Below are 22,459 nucleotides of genomic sequence, written 5' to 3'. Positions count from 1 at the left end.
GGCAAGGTGGCAGCAGCCGGACTCTTGCCAATGGAAACTGGCCCATGTGTCATATTTGGCATGTGCGTACCTGTTGTCAATAACCCCAAAGTGTTTCCCCTTTAGTCACCCAGTTCATTAGTCATAAAAGAGGCAGGCTTACTTCAGTTGTCTTCTTCTTCCATCATGGTAAGGAAAAATATCTAAAACTGTGCGAAGTATCATCCAAGGACTCCATTTTTCCTCATAATCAATTTGTCTGCACCCTATAAATTGGATATTTGGTGCCAGATATGCCCTTTTCCACAAGTTCAAGTCTAATCTGTTAACACTTCCCAGGGCCCATGTAGAATTCTAAGTATTTAGGAACCCTGACAAACTATTTACAGCTTCTTCCAACACAGACCTACCAGTATATTGTAAGAATAAACAGACTTCAGAGTCATCACAAGGAGAAAAACTGTTCTGGCAAAGTCTGTAATTTAGAGTATCTTTAGAGAAGAGACTTTATGAAAAGAGAGACTCAGAGTGGCCAGCCTCTTTTACACAGTTACCTTTTTCTTTATTTAATTGTAAAGACTAAATGACAGGTAGGAAAATGCTTTTGCAGGACGTGGGCGTCTTGAAGCCATAGAAGGAATAAGTGCGCATGGGAATAAGCCTGTAGGTAGGAGTTAGACACTGCTGCTCTATTGCTAGTCTAGAATGATCATGCATAAACATCTTTATGATGGCACCTGAACAGAATTAATAAAACCCTATTAAAGGCACTTGATACATTATTTAAAATAAGCACACATTACTTTTTATATCCAGGAATAGAAAAAAATTTTTACATCAGGAACAAGGATTTAAAAAAAAAAAAGCCTGTAATTTTGACAAAATAAAAGATAGCACAAGTGGATTTTCATATGTTAATTCAAAAGCTGACATACTATACTCTGAAAGTGTGCGAGAAATGCTAGCTTTGTCTGTAGATGTCAGTCTTAAAAGATCAAACCCAGGAAGCAAATGAAAATAAACAGCAAAGAGCAGAGCAAGGGCAGAACAACAATGATAAGTCACAGATTTCTTCAAACCTTGCCCTCAGGGGCTGTGTGGTGGACACCCTGCATCGTAACAGAAGTGAAGTCACTGTTGCATGCAAAAACAGTAACAGAATTCTGTCTTTCAAATGAGGAGGAATTCGGGCAGTGTAGACATGTAGTTTATACACTATGATGACTCTCACAAGGCTATGAGTCCAGATGTTTGAATTCAATGAAATAAAGGGGGGAGGGTCATAAAAATAATAATTGTCTATCTTTGGAATTTAGAGTCCCTTGTTCACATTCTTTTTTCTCTTTCACTACACTTTGCAAATTTGTATTGTTTTCCTGTGTGTGTTAGTCGCTCAGTTGTGTCCGACTCTTTGTGACCCCATGAACCGTAGCCTGCCAGGCTCCTCTGTCCATGGGATTCTCCAGGCAAGAATACTGGTGTGGATTGCCATTCCCTTCTCCAAGGGATCTTCCCGCCCAGGGGTCAAACCCAGGTCTTCTGCATTGCAGGTAGATTCTTTACCATCTGAGCTATCAGAGAGGTTCCATTGTTTACCTACCTGATTATAATTATTCACTATTTCATATCTATTGCTCCAGTGGGACTGTATGTTTCAAGAGGCTTGGGGTCTCGTGTTGCTCACCCTGTAGCCTCAGATTCCAGGAAAGGCAGAATTATGTCAGGTTCTAAGTGACTATTCGTGGACCAGGTAGGGAAGCTGACGGCAAAAAGAGTGAAAGTGCCCCAGTTACTGGTGAGCTGGTGGCCTACAGCTAGAGAAGTTTGAAAAGGGAAAAGCATGTTTAACACTGTCCAAAAATATGTGAATTACTGCGAAGGCTAGAGGGGATCAGGTCCTGTTAGCAATTACGCATTGCTAAGCCTCTGGCAGAAATAAGGGCATTTGAGGCCAGCCAGGTGTGACCAGGAGGGTCCTTTGGGCTGACTGCACATTCACAAAAGATGGTACATTATGACTAATAACATTACCTGCAAATGAGATTCAGGTGAGAAATGTCCTGTTATTTATTTGTCTTTATGATTTAACCATGTTAGTTGGTGAGTGAATTCATAAAATATACTAAAATTTGCCAGACCTTCTATTTCTAAAAAAACCTCACATATATAATCATACATACATATATTTTCTTATATATGCATATACATATCTATATGTATTCTAGAACATATATATGTAGAGATATAATTATATTTTCTGTAATCTGATATAAATAAATCCCAAAGTGGATCAGGATACTCTGAAGCTTTGATACCATTCTCAATTGTGCTCATGATCACAATTTCTTAGAAAGTAACAAGAGTATAGAATTTTAAGCAAACAGCAACCTAAGCATTACAGAACATGTAGGATTATCCTCTGTGTGGGCTTGATTGTTTCTCTAGCTAGTTTTTAAGCCCAAACTTCACTGATGCTTATCTGGTATAAAGTGTAGCCTGTTTTGATTGCCTGAGAAGCACCTCATCCAACCAGGTACACAACAAAAGTGCCCCATCACCTTACTTCTCACAACTAGTCTGACTCCCGCATTTCTACGTGTGTATGGGCACCTGTTTACCCAAAAACCTAACTGGACTTGAGACAGAGTTTCCTGCAGATAACATTGTTTCTCTTGTGCCAGCTAAACTTGCCAACCGGAGGAGCCAGAGCAGGTCCATGCATCGCCGCTGATCCTGAGTAATTTCTTCGCATAAACTCTAGCTCTGAAGTAGGAAAACTTGACTGCACAGAGGAATCATCTGAGGAACTTACAAGAAAATACCAGTGCCGTGCCTAGGAATCCTGGTTTCATTGCAGCCCAGAAATAGACGGTTGTACTCTATGGCTCCGAAATGTGGCTGAAGTCAAGAGCCACCGCCCTAGTTTCGGTCTCCTTTCTAGGATGGGCTCATAAATACCGTCTCACATGTCTCTCTTGAGGGTTCAAAGAGGTAGCCTAGGTAACAGGAGTTCCCTAACATCTCTGAATGCACCAGTTTCCCTTCTTCCTTTATTTCAGGAGGGTAAATAGACCGGGAAGGATGAGGGGGTGGGGAGTCTGGGAAAGTGAGGAGGAGGGATCTTTTCCATAGAGCCCTCCAGTTCTGCCAATTAGCAGTTCATTAGGGTTAACAAGCTATCCTTTTGTCAAAGCAAACACTTTTGAAGGATTAAGCCTCATTCTCGCCTTAGTGTGAATGACTTTAATCAGATAATCTCCTATCACCTAGTTGGGAATTTGTTGTTAAAGGTCTGGGGGAAGCTTGAAGAAAGTTGCTGGGGCAGCCGGGTGTTCCCTCAGGGCAGGGTGAGGAAGTCTGGCTGTCTGCAGCCCCGGGGTCTGGGAACTAGACTTGACACTGTTGACTTTACATAATGGCAGCATGAAAAATAAGAAAAACAAACTTCTCCCCACTGTTGTTATAGTGTAATGATTTGTTAAAAGTGGTTGTAGCATCAAGCTGTTTGTCTGTCTAATGGCCCTTCAAGACTTTCTGTGTCTTTCTTTCTGCCATCAAACACTTAACACATATGTGCCAGGTAATCTTACCATTTGAAGCTGCTTGGGAGTCTACCAGGATCGAGGCTTTGCCCAGCTCTGCCCTCCTTGCCATCTGCTTAGCACATGGGTTTAATTGAATCATTCACTTGCTACATTCTTTTTCCAAATGTGTAGGTTTCCCCCCCCCCCATAAGTCTTCCCCCATACTAGACTAGATTGTGAACACCATGAAGCAGTCTTCATAATTTCTGCATTCGCAGTGCAAGTGTAACTCTTGGTGAGTGGTGCTCAATAAATATTTTTAACTGAATCAAGAAGCAGCAGGGAGCACCCTGATGTCTACATGAAGACATTAGAATTAATTTATGACTGTCCTGCTTAGTTCCCACACTAATGGACAAGGCAACGAGGGAAGAAGAGAAAAAAAGATGTGTATACGATACTCCCACCATTTTCATGTGACAAAAGTTCTCATTCAGAGGTCCCTTCGGGACATTGCTTGAGACATGGTTTGAAAGTAATTTCTGGAAACAGAAAAAAAAGAAGGGATAACAGATGCCTAAAAGATTCAGAAAGAGAAAACCCATTCAAAGGAGTGAAAAGAGAGAAGGATGTGGAATATCATAGTAACCAAAAGAAAGGAACTTCAGAAATAAATGGGTAGATAGATATAGTGGGCATCTAGGAAAAGAAAAATCAATCTTGCTATTGATGTTTAATTTTTTTTTTTTTTTTTTTGCATTTAGGAACAAATAATGCAATGGCCACATTTTCTCCAGATGCTTTTATTCTACATGGAACAGAATTAAAATGTAGAAATATTTGGATTACAGTCCATGAGATAAGTACAGTGTAACATTGGCACTGTTAGATCTGATACTATTTTAAAATGATTGCAAGAGGATTCTCTGCTTACCCACAGTACCTCATTTTATGAGATGGTAGAAAATATTTCATAGTATTACACTAATTATATAAGTATATACTTATTTTACAAGTATATATTTTATACTATATTATAACATAGTATAGGTAATGTGTCCACTTTGACATTCTGGCTACCAGTGTCATGCTTATTTTTATAACTTTTTTATTTATTAAAAGACCATTACTATATATTTTCTTTTCCCTAATGACAGTCTGTATTAGGAGACATGTGTATATCCCAAACAGAGTGTATAGAAGTACAATACACCTTAGACACCTGACTTCAGGATCTGGGGTGTAGGCTCAGAAATGCTGCATTATGGGACAGGAGGCTTGACCCCCTGGTAACTATGAGGTTTTGGTCAAGGGTCAGTTCTCCAGCCTTTGTTACCTTATATGATAACTGAGGATTATAATGAATGTGAATGACATGGGAGATATTGTTTTATAAAGTTATATGATGAGGTGAAGTGGGAAAAAAGGAGAGCACAAAATTGCATTTGTAACACAATATCAACTGTTTTTAAAAATGTGTTGAGGAAAACCTGGAAAGAAATAAACTGCAATAGTAACAGTTACAATTTCTGGGAACTGGAATCACTGCTGATTTTATGAAAATGTTCTATCTTCAGTAATTTTGAGTTTTCTATCCTGTGTTTACTTTATGGCAGTAAATCCCTCCCCCGCCTCCACCCTCTCTCTCTCTCACACACACACACATTTCACTTCCCTCAAGGCCTGGAGGAGGCCATCTTATGGATCCTCTTCAGCTCTGCAATGGAAGATGCTAATGTTTACTGCATCTCACTGCTACGGACCCTCAAATCACTTTCTCTCAGGTCTTCAGCCATTTGCTGTCATTGCCGTTCTGGCCACAGCCCACTTTTGACTTGCTTTCATTCTCAGCAGCGGAGTATTTCCTGCATTCTGTTTTGAGACTAGACTATCAGCCTCCTGCACATAGCAGTCAAGTGTAATCTAGTCATCTTCATGAAAAGCAAATCCCGATCCTCTGCCAGTTATACCCACAGCCCCACCTCTAACATAACCAAACACGTCACTGGTTCCTGCTGCCCCAAATTATCAGGATTGTAGCTATGCATCATGAGTGTGACTAATCTTCCTAAGATTCATCAGTTCTCTCACTGGACTCTAAGCTGTTTGAAGTTAGGCATCCCATTAGTTAAAAAAAAAAAAAAATTTTTAATGTGGACCATTTTTAAAGTCTTTATTTAATTTGTTACAATATTACTTCTGTTTTATGCTTTGGCTTTTTGGCCATAAGGCATGTGGGAGCTTAGCTCCCTGACCAGGGACTGAACCTGCTCCCCCGGCATTGGAAGGTGAAGGCTTAACCGCTGGACATCCAGGGAACTCCCTCCCATTAGTTTTTATGGGCCATTGGATTTTCAGCCCTAACATACGCTGAAGATTCAAGTGCTAGGCCTGCAGTTCCCACTGCTTTGAACGATTTTTCCCCAGATAGTTTTCACTGTCTTGAGCACTATGCCTACTTCTCACCATCTCAACCCTTGACCACTTGTCCTGTTTAACACACAACCTCCCCACCTTATCCCCTCAGCCTGCTATCTTTCACTTCATGTACTTACCTCCGTCTGAAATTGCCTCAGAGGTTTATTTGTTCCTTTATTTTTTGTTTACTGCCTGTCTCCTTCTAGCAGACTGTAAACTCCTTGAAGGAAGTGATTGGGCTGTGTTGTTCATTTCTGTAACCACACCACCTAGAACAGGACTTAGCACAGTGGATGCTCCATGAACATTTGAACAGGGGCATTGCGTGAAGAATGGAAAAATGGAAAGGAATAAAAGAAAAGAGAAACAAGGAAGAAATAGAGGAGGAAAGAAGTATACTCCTCAAAATCTAATGTGGCCCCTCTTCACATTCAACTTCGGGAGCAGTTTTGCCTGTATGACAACTCAGTTGAGCTCAGAGCCTCATATATGAGGCGACTATGCATTGCCTCAGTGTCTTTAAGAAGAAATGATGAAAATAAATGGCCTGAGTCAGAAGACATTGATGCTAGTTCTTCTCTGACATTGTTCCAACTTACTTATACAAGGCTGTCTGGTCTAATAAGGGAGAAGGACTAGATAAGTCTCCAATGTTCCATTCTCTACTATAATTCTGTGGTTCTAAACCTTTAATTCTGAAATGCATTTGCTTTCTAATTCTTTTTTTCCATATGCCAAAATAATTATAATGAAGATCTAGATTCAAATTTTAGGTAAAATAGTCTAATTGAAAAATGCACAATTGGTTCATGCCTACCCAGGGATGCCAAAAAAATGCACAATAAAATTAATATTTTAACTCAGTTTTAATATTTATACACATTGTAAGACAAGTACATTGAATTTATATAATGTTTTCACATTTATGTGATTTGTATATTAAGTGGTATATATGTGATATATATAATATGTCCTATTACATAACATACTATATATACACAATATATATAATAGAATATATATATTATTAATGTTTAAATACTAGGTATGATTTTAAAAACTTATATGTGAAATATATAAAAGTTCTAAACTAAAGTTAGGTAAACTAAATTCATATAATTCTATCAAATATTAATATATTTATTCAGATACCTAAACAGGTTAGAATCCAGGCTACAGAAAAATGCTTCAACCCTCTTCCTTGCTGTAAAACTGAATGGAGATACATTTAATGCATATACTTAAAATGGATCCACCATATGGGAGTGTTTCCAATTCTTCATTGCCTTCCAGCAGCTTCTCTTAACCATCTATATTTAAACATGGGTTAAAAATCACGGCGCCTGAATTTGAGTCGTAGTTTCGACACTATCTCCCAATGGATTATTTTTATATGGATTAAAATGGATTATTTTATAATACAAACAGCATTCCTAGATCTGTGATTCAAGACCTTTTCATATTTCAAGTTTAAACAGCGTACCTTCTAAGGGTATTTTCATTTAGATATGAGTTGAGGGGGGCGATGTGGAAAAAGCAAATAATATTTAGATGGTTGTGGGAGCTTACTGAGCTATATAAATGTAGTGTGCATGACAAGAAACATACAATTTGTACACACACATTTACACAGGGCTGTAAAGACTCCCACTTGAATGAAAAAGATAAATGCTTCCATTTCCTTTATCTATTTTATTGGTAAACCAGGTAGTTGATGTTATCTCTAAAAACCATATTCCTTAACTATATTTCTACTGGGATTCATTGGTATAATTAAAACTTGAATGGTCTGAAATATTTCAGAAACCTGCAGTGAATATTCTTTCCTTTATCTTAACATGTAGTTTTATTTCATCTAAAATTGTTCTTTATAATTTCCCTCTCCACCCACAAATGACATTCTTTTTATAATTATAGATGCACTCACTCATGAGCCTATGGACTATAACTACACTTCATAGATGTAAGAGAAACCATAGTGCTATGCTAGCACTGAGGGAATAAGATTGGTATTCTAAACTGGGAACTATTTACTTTTTATTACTATAATGATTTTTTAATAATTTTCTCAATTTGAAATGTGGTTAGCACGCCACTGGTAGTGAAAGCTGGCAATGTGATTTAATATTTTTAACATATGATCTGGTGTTTGCTACAGTGCTTCGAAATGTTAAATGTCATTATTCATGTTATGGTATTATCAACGACAATAAATTAAGCTAAACCAGTGGTAATAAAGTTTTATATCACAATTTATTTGGACTCACTTTGGAGTCCTAGGTTGACCACTGCTTTGTATGAGTTTCCTCAGCCACCCCTTTTTCTTTTACTAGTGTGAATAACATTTTTTTTCCTCTTCTTTGTCATTTACTAGGATGTTTATTCTACTGTTCCTAACATTCAAGGGTCTTTCTTGTATTTCTTTGTATTCTGTGCAGTGGAGCAGAAAATTTGTCTCAGTTTCAATTTCTCTTTTGTTCCCAGAACTTCCCCCTCCTCCAGTGTTGAAGTGGAAAAATAGTTTCCCCTCTTGCACCATACAGAGGTTCAAAGTCTTGTTTTTCATCATGTTGCTCCAAACAGCAAATTTTCTAACCCACATGAAAAAAGAACACCAAAGCTCTGACTTGGAAGTCTGCAAGGGTCTGAGAACAATTGAAAAGAAGTTCCTACAACTGGGATTAGCCCTTAGCGGTTCACTGGTCATTCTGAGGAGAGGCGTGTGGAAGCCAACAGGGCCTCCAACCTGCTAGCACATGCATAGGTGGCCCAGCTCTGAAGTCAGTCTCTGTTGTCATGGAGAATGGAGACAAAATTAAAAAGCAAGTAGCAAACAATCCAGTAGGTTAAGCCAGGAACTTGGGAGTCTCCCAAGGCTCCTCCCTTCCTCATTCCCTGCATGAGTCATTTTTCCAGTCTGTCCACACCCATTCACCCTTCTTCCATCAGCCTCCACCCCACACTCCCATTCACTCTCCAAGCTGCTGCCACAGGATCCTTCTGAAATACAAGTCCAAATTCTACCTATCTCTTTGCTGATTAAGCTCATCTAGATTATCACAGCTTTCAGAGTAAAGCTGAGACTGCTTGGGTGAACACAGCCTACTTTTAACTCACTTGCTGCCACTCTCCTACAAGTATCCAACTCACTTCTAACCCCAAGACTAGCAGTTCCATTGTATTTGCCAGGCTCTTTTCCCACAGAACCCTGATTCACCTCTCTATTCATCTTGATAATTTCTATACCCCTTTTAAGGCACCTGTTAAAACAACCCCTCCAAGAAGTCTTCTCGAGTCTACTCGAAAGCACCTTGGTCTTGCCTCCCATCATTTTAGCATTTATCCTTCAGCCAGAATCAATTAGTTTGTCTTTTCCCCAGTCTCTTCCCTAGTAGAGGTATTATTCTTGAGGGGAGGGACTCTATGTTATTATCCATTCTCGAATCTCTGGCATAGCAGGCTATTGATGTAGTTGTTGAAATGGATGCTATATTAGGAGAAAGGAAGTCCTCATTGCTTGGGGTAGCTCCTAATTGGCAGGTAGAGAATGCCCATCCCTGTCCTTTGAGAAAGTGTCAATTTCCTTTTAAATTTGCTTCCACTGGGTGTGCACTTGGGTACTTTTTCATGATTAATACTGAGAAGCGGCACCATCTAATTAATTAATTTCTTTGTTCTGGAAGGGAGCAGCGCACAATGGTAGCTTAGTGTTTTGTGGATGCAGCCAGGGTAGAGAACTCACGTCGTTACCTCTAGAAGTAGTTTTGTACTTCAGCACCGTTCACGATGCTTTTCTTTCTCCTCCTTAAGCCGTCCCCACCATCTTTAAAACAACCTAACAAACCTGTAGAAACATCACAGGATAGGTAGCGTTTGCTCCTAAACTGTATTCAAAACACAGAAAAAAGTTTTTTTCATTGTAATCATCGTTGAATAAATTATTCCCTAAATCCTAAGTAAATTCTGCCCCCCAAATCTCTAAAACTTGATCACAACAGTCCAGGATTCTTTCTGTTCAAAGCGAAGGCAAGTTAAATCTCACAACACCTAGTAAGTTATGATTTGGGGCTGTGTTTTCTTTTGTTCCAGCAATAATATGACTTATTTGCCTTGGATGATTCTAGTATTTCAGAAAATGAATATTGTATAACGAAGGAGGAGTCTCTGCTTTCTACATATCATATAATGCAGAGCTGGGGTGAAAGGGGGTTTTACAGTCCAAACATTATTTACAAAGTAGATGGGAAGCTGGTATGTGAGTATTCGTGCTTGTGTGACAGTTGGTTTTACCGTAGAATTCCAAAACCGTGGACACCCTGTTCCTGGAGAAAGATACACACGGGCAGTCTTGCGGATGTTTTTCGCGTCTGTGGGCCATCCAGGTTCGAAATCTGCCTGGTGCATTTTAGGGCGGCCAGCCCCACCAGCTCCTACTGTTTTGTGCAGTTTTGGAGACTCACCTTCAGTCTAACCTTGCCGACGGCCCTACCGAGCCCCATCCACCCGCCGCTTTCACTCTGCGTCTGCCCAGCCCGTCTCAAGGATCAGAAAGTAGTAGGGGTGCGTCCCGCGGGCACTGGCGCTCGGAGGCGGCCGCGCCGAACGTGTGAGATGGAACATACCACCGGGAGGCGGCGGGGATGCACCGCGCCAGCGCCGGCTCGCCTCTCCTTTGGCTTTCTGCGCCGATGGGCGAGGGGCAGCCGCCACCCGCGGCGGGCGCCTGTTAGCGCGAGGGGCGGCGAGGCGGCGGGGGCTGAGCCGCCGGGCGGCGGCGAGTGGAGGAGCGTTGTTTTTTTGCCTTTTCCTGCGGCCGCGTGCGTTCCGGGGCTCGCCGCGTCCGCCCAGGGCTTCCTGGTGGGGCTGGGCCGGCGGGGGAGGGGCCGCGCAGCAGCGGCGGAAACCGGAGCCCGGCGATAAGAGGCTGCACCGCGACATGCAACAGCCCTTTCACTGCGGCTGAATGAGTTGTGGCGCTCAGCATGCTCCCGTGACCGCGAGCTGACAAGTTCAATTTTAAATCGCGGGCCTCTCGGAATCATGACTCCCACAATGCCTCGGGCCCTCGCTCGGCCGGCTGGCTGCCTCTGAGGGGGAAAAAAAATGTGAGAGGTAAGTTTCCATTTTCCCCGATCGCTCGCGCGGCTCGGCTGCTCTGCATTGTTCGCACTCTTTCGGGACTGTGCATGGCTGGAGGAGGAAGTGGAAGGAGGCTGGGGCCGGCTGCCCGCGCCGGATGGTTTCCGATCACACACCGTGGCGAGCTAGAGGGACGGCGGGAGGTTGCAGCTGCAGCCCGGCTCCCAGGAGCCCTCCCCCGGGCTCTCCGGGCTCTGTCAGCCCTGCCAGCTCCGCACTTGGCAGCCGAAAACAAAGAAAGAGAGAGAAAGACAAGGGGGGGAGGGCGGTAAGAGAAACAGGTGCGTGCAAGTGTACTTACAACTTAACGGCCTTTGTCGGGGGAGGGAGGGGATGCGAGTCCCATCAGACGCGAGCCTCGGTTTCTCCCTGGAGGTCCCGCATCCCTGTTCCCGAGGCTGCCATCCCGCCCGCTTTTCATCTGGGCCAAATGTGTGCACGCAAAGGTTAATTCTCTGCCTGCTACCCATAAATTACGCATGACATGTTTAGCTGGCCTTCCTTATATGGAGAGTGCTGTATTTCAGTCCAGTTTGCCTTTTGCCAAGTTTTCAGGGCGGAAGACGCCCTGCATGAGAGGGCTCCTGTTTTTTTTTTCCATCGTTTTGTAGTGCGTCACTCAAAAACTGTAAGAAAAGTAAGTATAGACGCTCTCCGGGTGCAGCCTCAGTTGGTTGATTGAATTGCTTTCCTGAAAGGTTGAAAAGAATGAAAAGTAGTTAGTTCTTGGGTTCTGTTTTTTTTTTTTTTTTTAGACAAAAGCAAGACAAATATGTAGCGCGTCCCCTCCCTCCCTTCTCTCTCTCTCTTTTTTAAACGGAGCCGGAATCTGTTATTGGTAGTAATGTGTCATGTGAGAATACTTCGATTCCGGAGCCTGTAAGGCGAGCAGGTATATGGTGGAGTTCATGCTTGCCCGTCTCACAGTTCTTCACAACTGGCGTGGTGGAGCTAGAACCGTAATTGTGTTCTTCAGCCTTCCCGGGCCGGGGGGATGTGCGGCTGCTGGGATTCTGTGCTGGATCTCCGAGGAGTGTGCTTCCCTAGGATTAAGACTGAGTAAGAAGCTGCCAGCGAGGTTATTGCCGCTGCCTTTACTTTCTGTATCTACCTGCCCAGGCACAAGCCCAGAGCAAATGGATGGTAAACTCTACTATACTCGGAGGAGTTTCTTAAGCAAATTAATCCATCGAGAGAGAAGTCATAATTAATGCCTTTGGATTTGCAGGCCCTCCGCAATGTGCTTTGAAATATTACACCCGTGGACGCGGTGTTCCTCCCTCCTGGGTTTGAACACAGTGTTTATACACGGAGGGTATTTAGTACGTAACTATTCTATACCAGGCTAAGTGATCCACTCCCTGTTATCTCTTTGGGTTGCTGAGGGCGTTGGTGTTTCCCCCTGTCTTGCTGTTGAGATAAAATATTATCACTGAGACAAGTTAAAATGAAAGTTCAAGGACTGTAAAACTCACCCGTAGGAATACTTAGCTCAATACTTAGAATGGCTCTGATGCGGTGCTCTAGCCAGAGACACTGAATAAAGTTATTTTGTAGCCAGTGAAAACACAGTGTTGTCACTTGTATTTTGCTTTCTTAAAGTTGGTGACAACTGCAGCTCAAAACTGTTTTTTTAAGGAAGACTCCAGCATTCTGATCTTCATCAGTGTTGCAAAGAGGTGAAAGGTTTTTTTTTTTTTTTTTTTTAGTGTGTTGTTAGGCCTTCTCTCAAAAGATGGACGTAGCTTTTAGTTTTATTTAATGGGGGGTTTCCTCACAAAAGTGGCCTTTTGTGTTTTAAGGAACAGGTTGGGTCAGCACCAGAAAACCTGTTCATCCAACCATCTATAATTACAGTGTCACTTAAGACGGAATAATCAGGTTTTATTATGATGAAGAGACTCTGAAAACCTCTCATGTGCCTGGTTTAATTTTTTTTTTTTTCCTCATGGAACTAAGATAAAATTTGTGTGCAGACACACATCTAGTGTGATACTCTTATACAGCCATGCCAACAGACTCCAAAGTGTTTTATGCTTTGAGATATTGCTTGTGTTTACATTTCCACATTTGGGGCAAACTTAGGCTCCAAGTTGAATTCATTAAATTTTGATTCCAACATTCTGTTCTTCCTCTGGGCACAGAATTCCTATGACATGAAACACTGGATTCTGTTCCAGAACAAGAACAGAGTATCCCAAAGTTTCCCCTGGGACGGGGGTGGGGAAGGGAGTGAAGTTGTATTTCTGACTGAAGATGAGTGTGTTACTTTGTTATATAAAATTTCTGATCTTTTTTGTAAGCAAAAAAAATTGCCCTTCCATTTATCATTGTTGCCCTACATTAGGCCTGTATTTGATATATCTATTTATGGAAACAGATTAGACTTCCCGCACCTTCTGGCTTTCTGCTTGGTGATGGGAACATGCGGAGGTGAGAGACTATCTCAGATCTTGCTTAGAAGAAGCTGAAAAGAATAGGTGATTGGAGTTTCTTGTACTCTGAGGCGTCAGAGTGGCCAGTAGATATGAAGGTCAGGGAAGCAGATGAAGGAAATGAAATATAGTCATTTAAATATTTGGCTCAATAGAAAATCCCAACAGCAATAACAAAGGATGTTACATAGGGAAATTTTAAAACATGTGAACTTTTAGGCCACAAAGCTTCATGGTTTTGAAATCTAGAACGTGTTTTCCACACAGTAGCCACTGGACACGTGTGACTATTGAGCCTTTGAAATGTGGTTATCTGGATTGAGGTTTGTTCTAAGTGGATGTTGAACACTTTGTACAAAGGAAAGGATGTATAAACCTGATAATATTTTTATAGTGATAGTATGCTGCAGTGATAGTATTTTGGATAGATTAGTTTCAATAGAATATGTTGTTAGATTAACTTTACCTGTTTCTTTTCATTTTCTTTTTTTAAAAATATGACTACTTGGGACTTCCCTGGTGGTCCAGGGGTTAGGACTCTGTAGTTCCACTGCAGGGCATGGGGGTTTGATCCCTTGTCAGGAAACTAGGATCCCACGTGCTTTGCAGCGTGGTCAAAAAAAAAAAGTAAAAAGAAAATATGGGTACTAGAAACTTACAGTAACAGATGTAGCATGCATTGTATTTCTAGTGGACAAAGCTATTCTAGAATAAAGCAAGAAAGCGGTATTCTGGAGAAAGCCGTATTCTGGAGACAGCCTAATAGAATTTACTGGTCAAAACACAATAAAAGGGATTTTCATTTTCACAGGCTAAAGAAGTTTATTATACATAGGAATACTTCATCTTTCTTATCCATTGTAACTAAAATTTGAGAAAACACACCGCCTAACATCTATTTTTATTTCCTCAAAACTACTGTTTAGTTTAGAGATTTAATGGTGAGGTAGTAATAGCAGAGAAAAGGCTTATAATTAGGGGATGAGTCTTAACACCTCTCAAAGGCCAGAATAGAGTATGATTGCTAGTTAGAAACATTTTAGAGACTCTATAGTTATCATTGTCCCGAAGTTACCAAACACAAACGAGTCACTGAAATTTATTTTAAAATAGGGTTTTCAGTAAATAGCAATTATCTTCAAATGCTTAATATATATTTTTCTTTGCTATGACTCTCCTTCCTTAGAAAATAAAAACACCTAATAAATCCGAACAACTGCTGACCATATGTTAATCAAAGATTAATAAATTCATAAGAAGGAAAGACTTTCACCTGTAGGGAAGTGGGCGTTGTTTTGAATACTAGGGAAGGTAAGAATACAATTCATTGGTAATGTTTGGGCTTTGAAGAATTCCTATACACGGAGACATTGTCTTTATAACTTGAACACATTCTTTAGAAAGCATCTGACTGGTAAACAAAGCACAATGGCTTTGGTCCTGGAAACGTTCCTCTCAGATATTCTCATAGCTGAAGTACATTTTGTCATGCACAGTGTGTGGTAAACTGAAAAAAATATATCCATATAACATAAGCATACTTTTATTTACTTGAAGGATACTAAATCTATGAGGCAGGCTGGAGCCTATGGATTCTTCTTTGCTAGGGGAGAGGGGGCAAATTTTATGGAGACTCTCAGAAGTGTTAGCTCCCAGCTTGGGGCCATCTTGAATATGTTCCCACCACAAGAAGCATAACTGCCATTAGTGTCAATGCATGTGGAGCCTTCAGGGAACAATGATCCCCATTAACTTCGTGGATCGTTTCTGATGAGTCATGGAGCAGATTCACTAATGCTTGGAGAATTATTGATTGCACAGCAGAGGATTTAAGAAGAGCTATTGACACAGGGCACTAAAAGTCTCTAGGCATATTTTGTATTTTTAGAGTTGAGGTAGGGAACTTGGGATTTATGTTGTGCTTTCATATTATAAAAAATATGCATTTATATAAGCATTACAGCTATATCCTTGAAAAAACCCTTAACAAATAATGAGGTAATAGCTTTCTGCATATTATTATGAGTCTTTTAATGATTTCATTATGTTTCTTTGAGATAACTACTCATGTTTTCTAAAAGGCATCTTACTACCTTCCTATGACATATAAAAATGAAAAACCTTTGAAGGATATACATTACAGTATGAGCATTATGTATTTGTTACTTTTCCCACTATTTTTGAGATCTAATCCTCAGTGTCTGTGATGATCCTTTGTTAAAGAGTTCAGGATATATTAACCTCAAGATGAAATGTAGCCATATTGGATAGAGTGGAAAATTACATTCCCACTGTGATCAATTATTTTTTAAAAAGTGAAGATGTTTCTGAAATAAGTGCCATGCTTCAAATAGTGTATGTGCCCTAAAAGAAAAACTGTCATCTCTTTGGACAATTGTTTTAAGAAATTGAGAGTTGCATCTTTAAATACCCAAAGAGATGAATAATAGCTAATAAGGTAAATAGTCCCATCAAGTGTGGGTACAGTTTGTGTGTGAGTATATATATATGAATATAAAACTTTTCCCAAGGCAATGCCAATTTATTCAGATCATCTAGATATTAAGTAATATAATGTTACGAAAAAGGATTGTAGTAAATACTATGTAATCCCAAAGGCTGATGTCCATTCCAGTCCCTCTCTAGCTGAGTTTGCAAAATGATATTTCTTCTCCAAAGGATTCTTAAAAAAATCTATCTTGACTCTGGACCTTTACTATATTTTCTGCTTTTAAAATAGTTGAACTGTTATTTAATTCATAGTTCATGTAATTACGAGTGGACTTGTTTTAAAGAGCTCACAAGATTCTAGGATTGTGGGAACACATTTAATCACGTGAAATAAACATTACATGCTGATTTGAGATATTTTATTTTGTAAAGTTGATTCATAGGAAAATATATATTGTGGCAAAAATATCAAGCTAGGTTCAGTGAGCTCTACCAAACTTAATCAAGATACACCTTGTCCTCAAAGAGGTGGCAGTGTTGTAGGGGAAGTTAAGAGTTTTGAAAATAACTGTAAAGTGGAAACTGGTATTTCACAAACGGTGGCTAGGTAACATTGTATGGAAGTTGAGATAAGGAAAGGTACATTTTATTGTAGCTCTGACCAATACATGTAATAAATATAACAGTTCTAATGCATAAATAGTGGAAAACAAAACATATTCTTTATTTTTTGATATTATAGAAATATTATCCTGGTAAAGCAGCATTAATTATATCTATTCAGTGATGTTTCCATATTATCATGTGTTTATATTTAATATCTAGGCGTGATTTTTATACATATTCTAGTTCATTTATTTAGTTCATTTTGCTGGTAGAAATATATATTTTTCAGACGTCCAGTAGTAAAATATTGACAGCTTTGGCATTAGCACTACTGTTAAATACCATAAAACACCAGTTTTTGAAGCTACCAAATAATTACCAGAAAACCAAATTGGGTATCAGAAAACCAAAGTGGGTAACTGGGGTAAACAGTGCATAGAAGATTTGTTCAAGGGAAAAGTTAGGTTAAAAGTAAACTGATAATTACAAGGTCATTTGCTAAAAAAAAAAACAAAACTATATATTAAAGTTAAGCAGTAAAAATATTACTAAAATGTACCAAAAAAAAAAAAGTGATTTCATTTAGGGAAAGAGAATGTTTTATACTGGATGAAGAGCAATGAGAGAAATATATATTAGCAAGGAGATTTTAATCAGAGACAGCCAGAGTATCCAATTTAATGTGACATTGAATAGGAAAGTGAAGAAATAAAAACAAGATATAGATGATGATTTCAGGCACTGGTAGAAGTGCCACAATTGTGAATACACTTTTGTGGGTTTTTAAAAGTAGTTCATAAATATTTTAAGTATGTGGTTGTGGAAGACGTGGTAACATTGTGTATACTTACTGTACTCAAAATTCCTCCTTACTAACATTTTTCTACAATGATTATAACTGAACAGACTCTTCTAGAAAATTGGGAAAAGTGTGGTAACAATAGTATCTGCAGTGGGAGTGTGAGGAAATCGAAATGGTGAAAGACTTTACAGCTTAATAGTCAAAACACGTCAAAAGCAGGATAAATAAGAAGAATGCCAAATGAGGCATTAAGAAGTCCATATTCATATTTAGAACATCATTAAAGATACTTCTTGAACTTAAAACTTAGAAACTATTCACGGCTTATGTATCTAGAAAATTTAAAATTTAATCAAGGCAAATATCCAGCAATCTGTTTATCAGCGTTGTTGATCATAGTAGTAATGATAGGTTAACATTTTGTTTCTGTCTTATCTGATTACAAGAAGAGAATTACCTTTACAGTGACCTTTTAGCCCTCTATGTGGATGGCTCCCCTGATCCTGGTAGAAAGACAGTCTGGGATGGGATGGTGATAATCAAGGTGACCACAGATACAACAGGAGGGCAGATGGCCTGCTGGGGGGGAAAGCTGGTGGAAAAAGCTCTGCACCATTAAGTGACTTTGCCACTCAGCGTTCTCCTAACAGAGACTCCTTCATTGATATTTCTGTTTACTAAATTTTAGTTTAAAAAAGCCATCCTATGAAATGATATGTCAGTTTCTGTGAGCACTGTGTCTGCATTTGTTTTGAAAGTCCAGTGTTTGTTGCAGTGCAGGTAGATCCATAAAAACAGAGCCCATTTGGGGTGGATGTTTTGAAAAGTGAAGCACTTTATAAATATAAGAGGTGATACTGATGTTATTATTATCCTTGACAAGTTATTATATTTTTATATACTTATTACACTTTGTCTATATCTTGAAAGGAGTAATAGACTTAGGAGATGGGGCACAAAAATCTCACAGTGTATGGATTTTATTTTACCAAACCAGATGTGACTAGGTATGTGGACTGGGAAAAAGCATTCACTCTTTCTCTGGTTTAATTTCTACATCTGCAAAATTATGAGCATGGAAATAATTGTTAATAATGTAAGTGCCATTTGCTATACATTTCTTTACAAAATATCTCATTTAATCTTTGTGACAGATGTAAATGCCCCTTTTGACTTTTAAAGGTGACTGGCATGACTGGTAAACACTTTTTGTCATTTTCAGAGTTGTGAGCCTTTTTTTTTTTTAGTTCCAATTCCATATTTTTAACCTTTTTTTTGTCTTGCTTGCCATCATTACAAAGAATGGTGATGAGGATAATAGCTTTGACAACACTCACTGACATCTTGGACTACTTACTTGGTGCCAGGGTAAGGTGTGTGAATTAATTTACATACTCCTCAGAACAGCCCTCTGAGATGGATACTGTCTCAGTTTCCCAGGGAAAACTGAGGCACAGAGTTTAAGCGCATGGTTTCTTAACTAGGGGGTGGCCCCACAGGGAGTTGAACCAGGGTAGTCCAGTTCTAGAATTGTCAAAGAATAAAAACAAAATTTAAAAAGATACTTGGGTACTGATAGGAGATTGAGACCATAGACATGTGGAATGATCCCCAAGAGTAACTCTTGCTACAGCACTTGAGGAGACTCCGGAAGAATGGAGTGAAGATAGGAAGATAGGAGGTTAAGAGGAGAGAGAGAAAGGGCCTGGGGAGGGGCAGTTAATAGGGTAGAAGAAATAAGGAGTCAGTGGAGAAAGGGAGTTTGGGCCCCACTCTGGAGGACACGGAGGACCAGGTAGGAAGTTCAGGGCACAGTGGAAACACCAGGAGACATTTACGCTAGCAAGTAATGTCCAGGTGTTGTGTTTTAGTGACATTTTCTAGAGGGAGAGTAGGACATACAAAGGATGAAATGGAAATTGTTGGCTAGAGATGAGGGACTGGGAAAGGACAGTAACAAGGTAATGAAGGGACACGTGTTCTGGGGAGAAAGTCACAGGCTTCAGGTCCACAGGATGTAGCCACTAATTAGCTGTGGATTTCAAAGGTGATGGGAGGTATTAAAAATGATTTAAAGAGTATAGTAAGAATTTTTTAAACTTTTCATCCAAAATCCCTTATTTAAAACTTTGTTAATGTTATCCCTGTTCATCATATTGTTTCTTGTGAGCTCTTTTCATATAAAGAACTGTATTTTAAAACATCAGAGAAAAACACTTAAAATTATATTTTATCCGGGACTGTAACTTGGTTAGGTGGAAGATACCTGTTACATTCTTAAAAACAGTTCATTTCTGTGTCAAGCTCCTTTAAAATACAGGATCCAGTCAATTAAAGAATGGTATTTAAATTCTTTATCCCAAATTGGTCACTCTAAAGTAAGCGTCATTTCATCTTAGGGGTATGTTGTTTGCTGGGAAATGTCTTATTGACGGCTAAGCAGTTCTGGTCCCTTTAAAGTTCATGCAGAACACTGGTGTAAATGATCCCCAGTGATAAACCAGGTGGCAGATAGATACATGATAAAACAAGTTTGCAATGTGCTCAATGTGGTGACATTTATACTTCTCAGACCTTGCTATTTTAGGGAAGGTATCAATGATACTCTTTTTCCTGGAAATAAAGATCCTTAATAATCAGACACCCTTATAAACAGAATGATTTACATACGGAAATAAATAAGCAGTTGCATTGAGTTAGCAGTTACCTGGAGTTGGGAGGATAGTTATTTTTCAAACAGAATAGAAAACTTTACAGGAGTATTCGTAGGCCTTTTTATATAAGTCTCCTACGTGCTTTTTACAAGTAAGTGACTTAAGAGTTTAAGTTGAGCATGTCAGAGCAATAACTGTATTTAGTATACATAGAGAAATTCTCATGAAATCAAGAGTTTTCAAGAAAAAGATTGCATTTATAAATACTTAGCACTTTATTTAGTCTATGTCCACAGAAAATAATTTTTAAATTGCACTGTGTATGCCTTTAAATATAACATGTAGAGCTAGAGAAAATAATGTTAACAGTGTTTCCATTTTGCCTTTTGTTTATATGCCTTTTAGTATTATGTGAAAACCACACTTAGAATGTGTCTTTTTCTATTATTAGACTTTTTTTTTTTTTTTTTTTGCCCCATCTGGTTTTGGATGTGTGCTATAAAGATCTGGTAAAAATCTATTTTTGTTGAATTATTAGATAGTGCTTAGAAAATGTTCATTTCAAAGTAAATAAGATTAAATAGTACTAAGATTAGAAATTCTTCTTTGCCTTCCCAATTCATGAGCCAATCTTAACTAGTAAATTTACTCCAAATTATTTTGAGCTGTTATTTGAATTTCTTTGTTCAAAAAGTTCAGGAAAAGCTGCATTGTCAACTTAGTGGCGTTCAAATAAGGCAACTAGTCTTAAATAACTGGTCTAACATACCCCATCTAGAAGACTTTGAAAGATTGGATGAGCATAGCAGAAGTGAACAACTGGAAATACAAGCAGATCTTTAACCCAGTTGTAGAACCTCTCTGAGGCATTTCCAAATAGAACCTTTCTGAAAATTAATTAGAAATAGCCAGAACAATAGTGGAGATTATTGAAAAAAAAAAATGAATTCTGCATAATTCTTTCAGAAGGACCACATCTACTGAAAATTGCACATGGGAAATGACTCTCCCAGAGAAATGTATTAATGGTTTGAGGACTGGATTTTAAAAGTAAATATTGTTTTGGAAGCAGTTAATATAGAGACTATTGTGTCTGTTTCTCAGTAATGGATTAAGGTTTACTCTGTGCTGAGGTCTTTTCACTTAAAAAGCTATTTTTCTATGTTAATAATAAGGCAATATAGGGAAATCATTCTTTATGTTCCACTAGATAATCAATTAACAAACATTTGCTGAGCACCTATTCGAAGTAAAGGATTATAGTAGGTCAGGAGAGAAGGTCCCAAAGGAGAATTACATAGTTTTTATTCTTCTTTCACATATAACTGAGTTGGGGAGAAAGACATGAGAAGGTAACAGTGCAGTCAGCATTGACACCAGACAATTGAATACCAAAGGAGGAAATTAAAAGACGGAAGTCTTTGCGGAACTGAGCGGTTAGGATTTCCTCTGTGGAGGAGGACTCCGGACATAGGCTGAAGATTAAGCAATCTTTTCAGAAAATGGAGGGAAAAGGTGTGAAGAGAATGAGGCTAGCTTCCACATTTGAGCATCTTCTGTGTGTGAGATGGTCTTTCCAGAAAAGAACCAGCTCACAGTGCTGCACAGTTAGGGAAGAGACTTGGGTGGGAGGAGCCACTGTCCTCTTGATAGAGATGAGGAAACTAGGGCTCAGAGAGGTTAACTTAGATGCCAAACTTCACACAGCCTGGTGAGTAGCTGAAGTGAAGCCAGGTCTTTCTTCACTTCTGAACTACCATTCCGTCTCCCCTTTATGATTCTGCTGAGAATGAATGTGGTATAGTTATGATACAGTAATTTTAAACTTCGCCCATAGAATTGACATGACTCAGGTAGGTATAAATTTAATTTAGAAGGCTGGCTAATACATTTCGTTCTTTTGCTTTGACGTTGGATTATTAATACAAATGGCATAGAGTTTGCCAACTGTTTGTAGTCATTGCTTTTTAGGTTTATAAAAAACAAAGCAAAGCAAAACACACCAGGCCTCCTGTCTTTAGCAGATATGGTAAAGGCATGCAGTAGTGTGACCCATTATAACATTGCATTTGGGCCATCTGGGATCCTCCCAGAGGAAGCTTTGCAAAGATAATGTACTTTCACACCAGTAACATGATGCCATAAAATTTTCACCAAGAAGTGATAGGCCTAGCTCCAGAGTACATGCTAAATTTGTTTATCAAGCTGAAACTCTAATACTTTGGCCACCTGATGTGAAGAGCCGACTCACTGGAAAAGACCCTGATGCTGGGAAGGATTGAGGGCCGGAGGAGAAGGGGGTGGTAGGATGAGATGGTTGGATGGCATCGCCGACTCAATGGACATGAGTTTGAGCAAACTTCAGGAAATAGTGAAGGACAGGGAAGCCTGGTGTGCTGCAGTCCATGGGGTCCCAAAGAGTCGGACACGACTGAGCGACTGAACAACAAG

At 39.3% G+C, this 22,459-nt stretch overlaps 1 protein-coding gene across 23 annotated transcripts in view; it reads left to right on the top strand.

The window, feature by feature from the left end:
• MBNL1 (muscleblind like splicing regulator 1) overlaps positions 1-22,459 on the top strand; it is a 209,848-nt gene that overhangs the window by 12,785 nt on the left and 174,604 nt on the right. For 14 of the 23 annotated variants that reach the window (XR_006270424.1, XR_006270423.1, XM_043473989.1 and 11 more), the window contains exon 1: positions 10,901-11,033. The exons of 2 other annotated variants lie outside the window; for them this stretch is intronic. Coding sequence is in view for 1 of the 21 variants with exons in the window: in XM_043473974.1 (XP_043329909.1) it covers positions 12,201-12,203 (3 nt within the window). In the remaining 20 variants the exon portion in view is untranslated. Of the gene's footprint in view, positions 1-10,900; positions 11,034-11,209; positions 11,342-11,939; positions 12,139-12,180; positions 12,204-22,459 lie in introns of those variants that run through there. 7 more of the 23 variants (XM_043473980.1, XM_043473981.1, XM_043473959.1 and 4 more) reach the window with 7 other exon arrangements.

The sequence above is a fragment of the Cervus canadensis genome, chromosome 7 (assembly GCF_019320065.1).
Source record: "Cervus canadensis isolate Bull #8, Minnesota chromosome 7, ASM1932006v1, whole genome shotgun sequence".
NCBI lineage: Eukaryota > Metazoa > Chordata > Mammalia > Artiodactyla > Cervidae > Cervus > Cervus canadensis.
The sequence above is the reverse complement of the archived record's forward strand: the minus strand, read 5'-3'. Positions and strand labels throughout refer to the sequence as shown.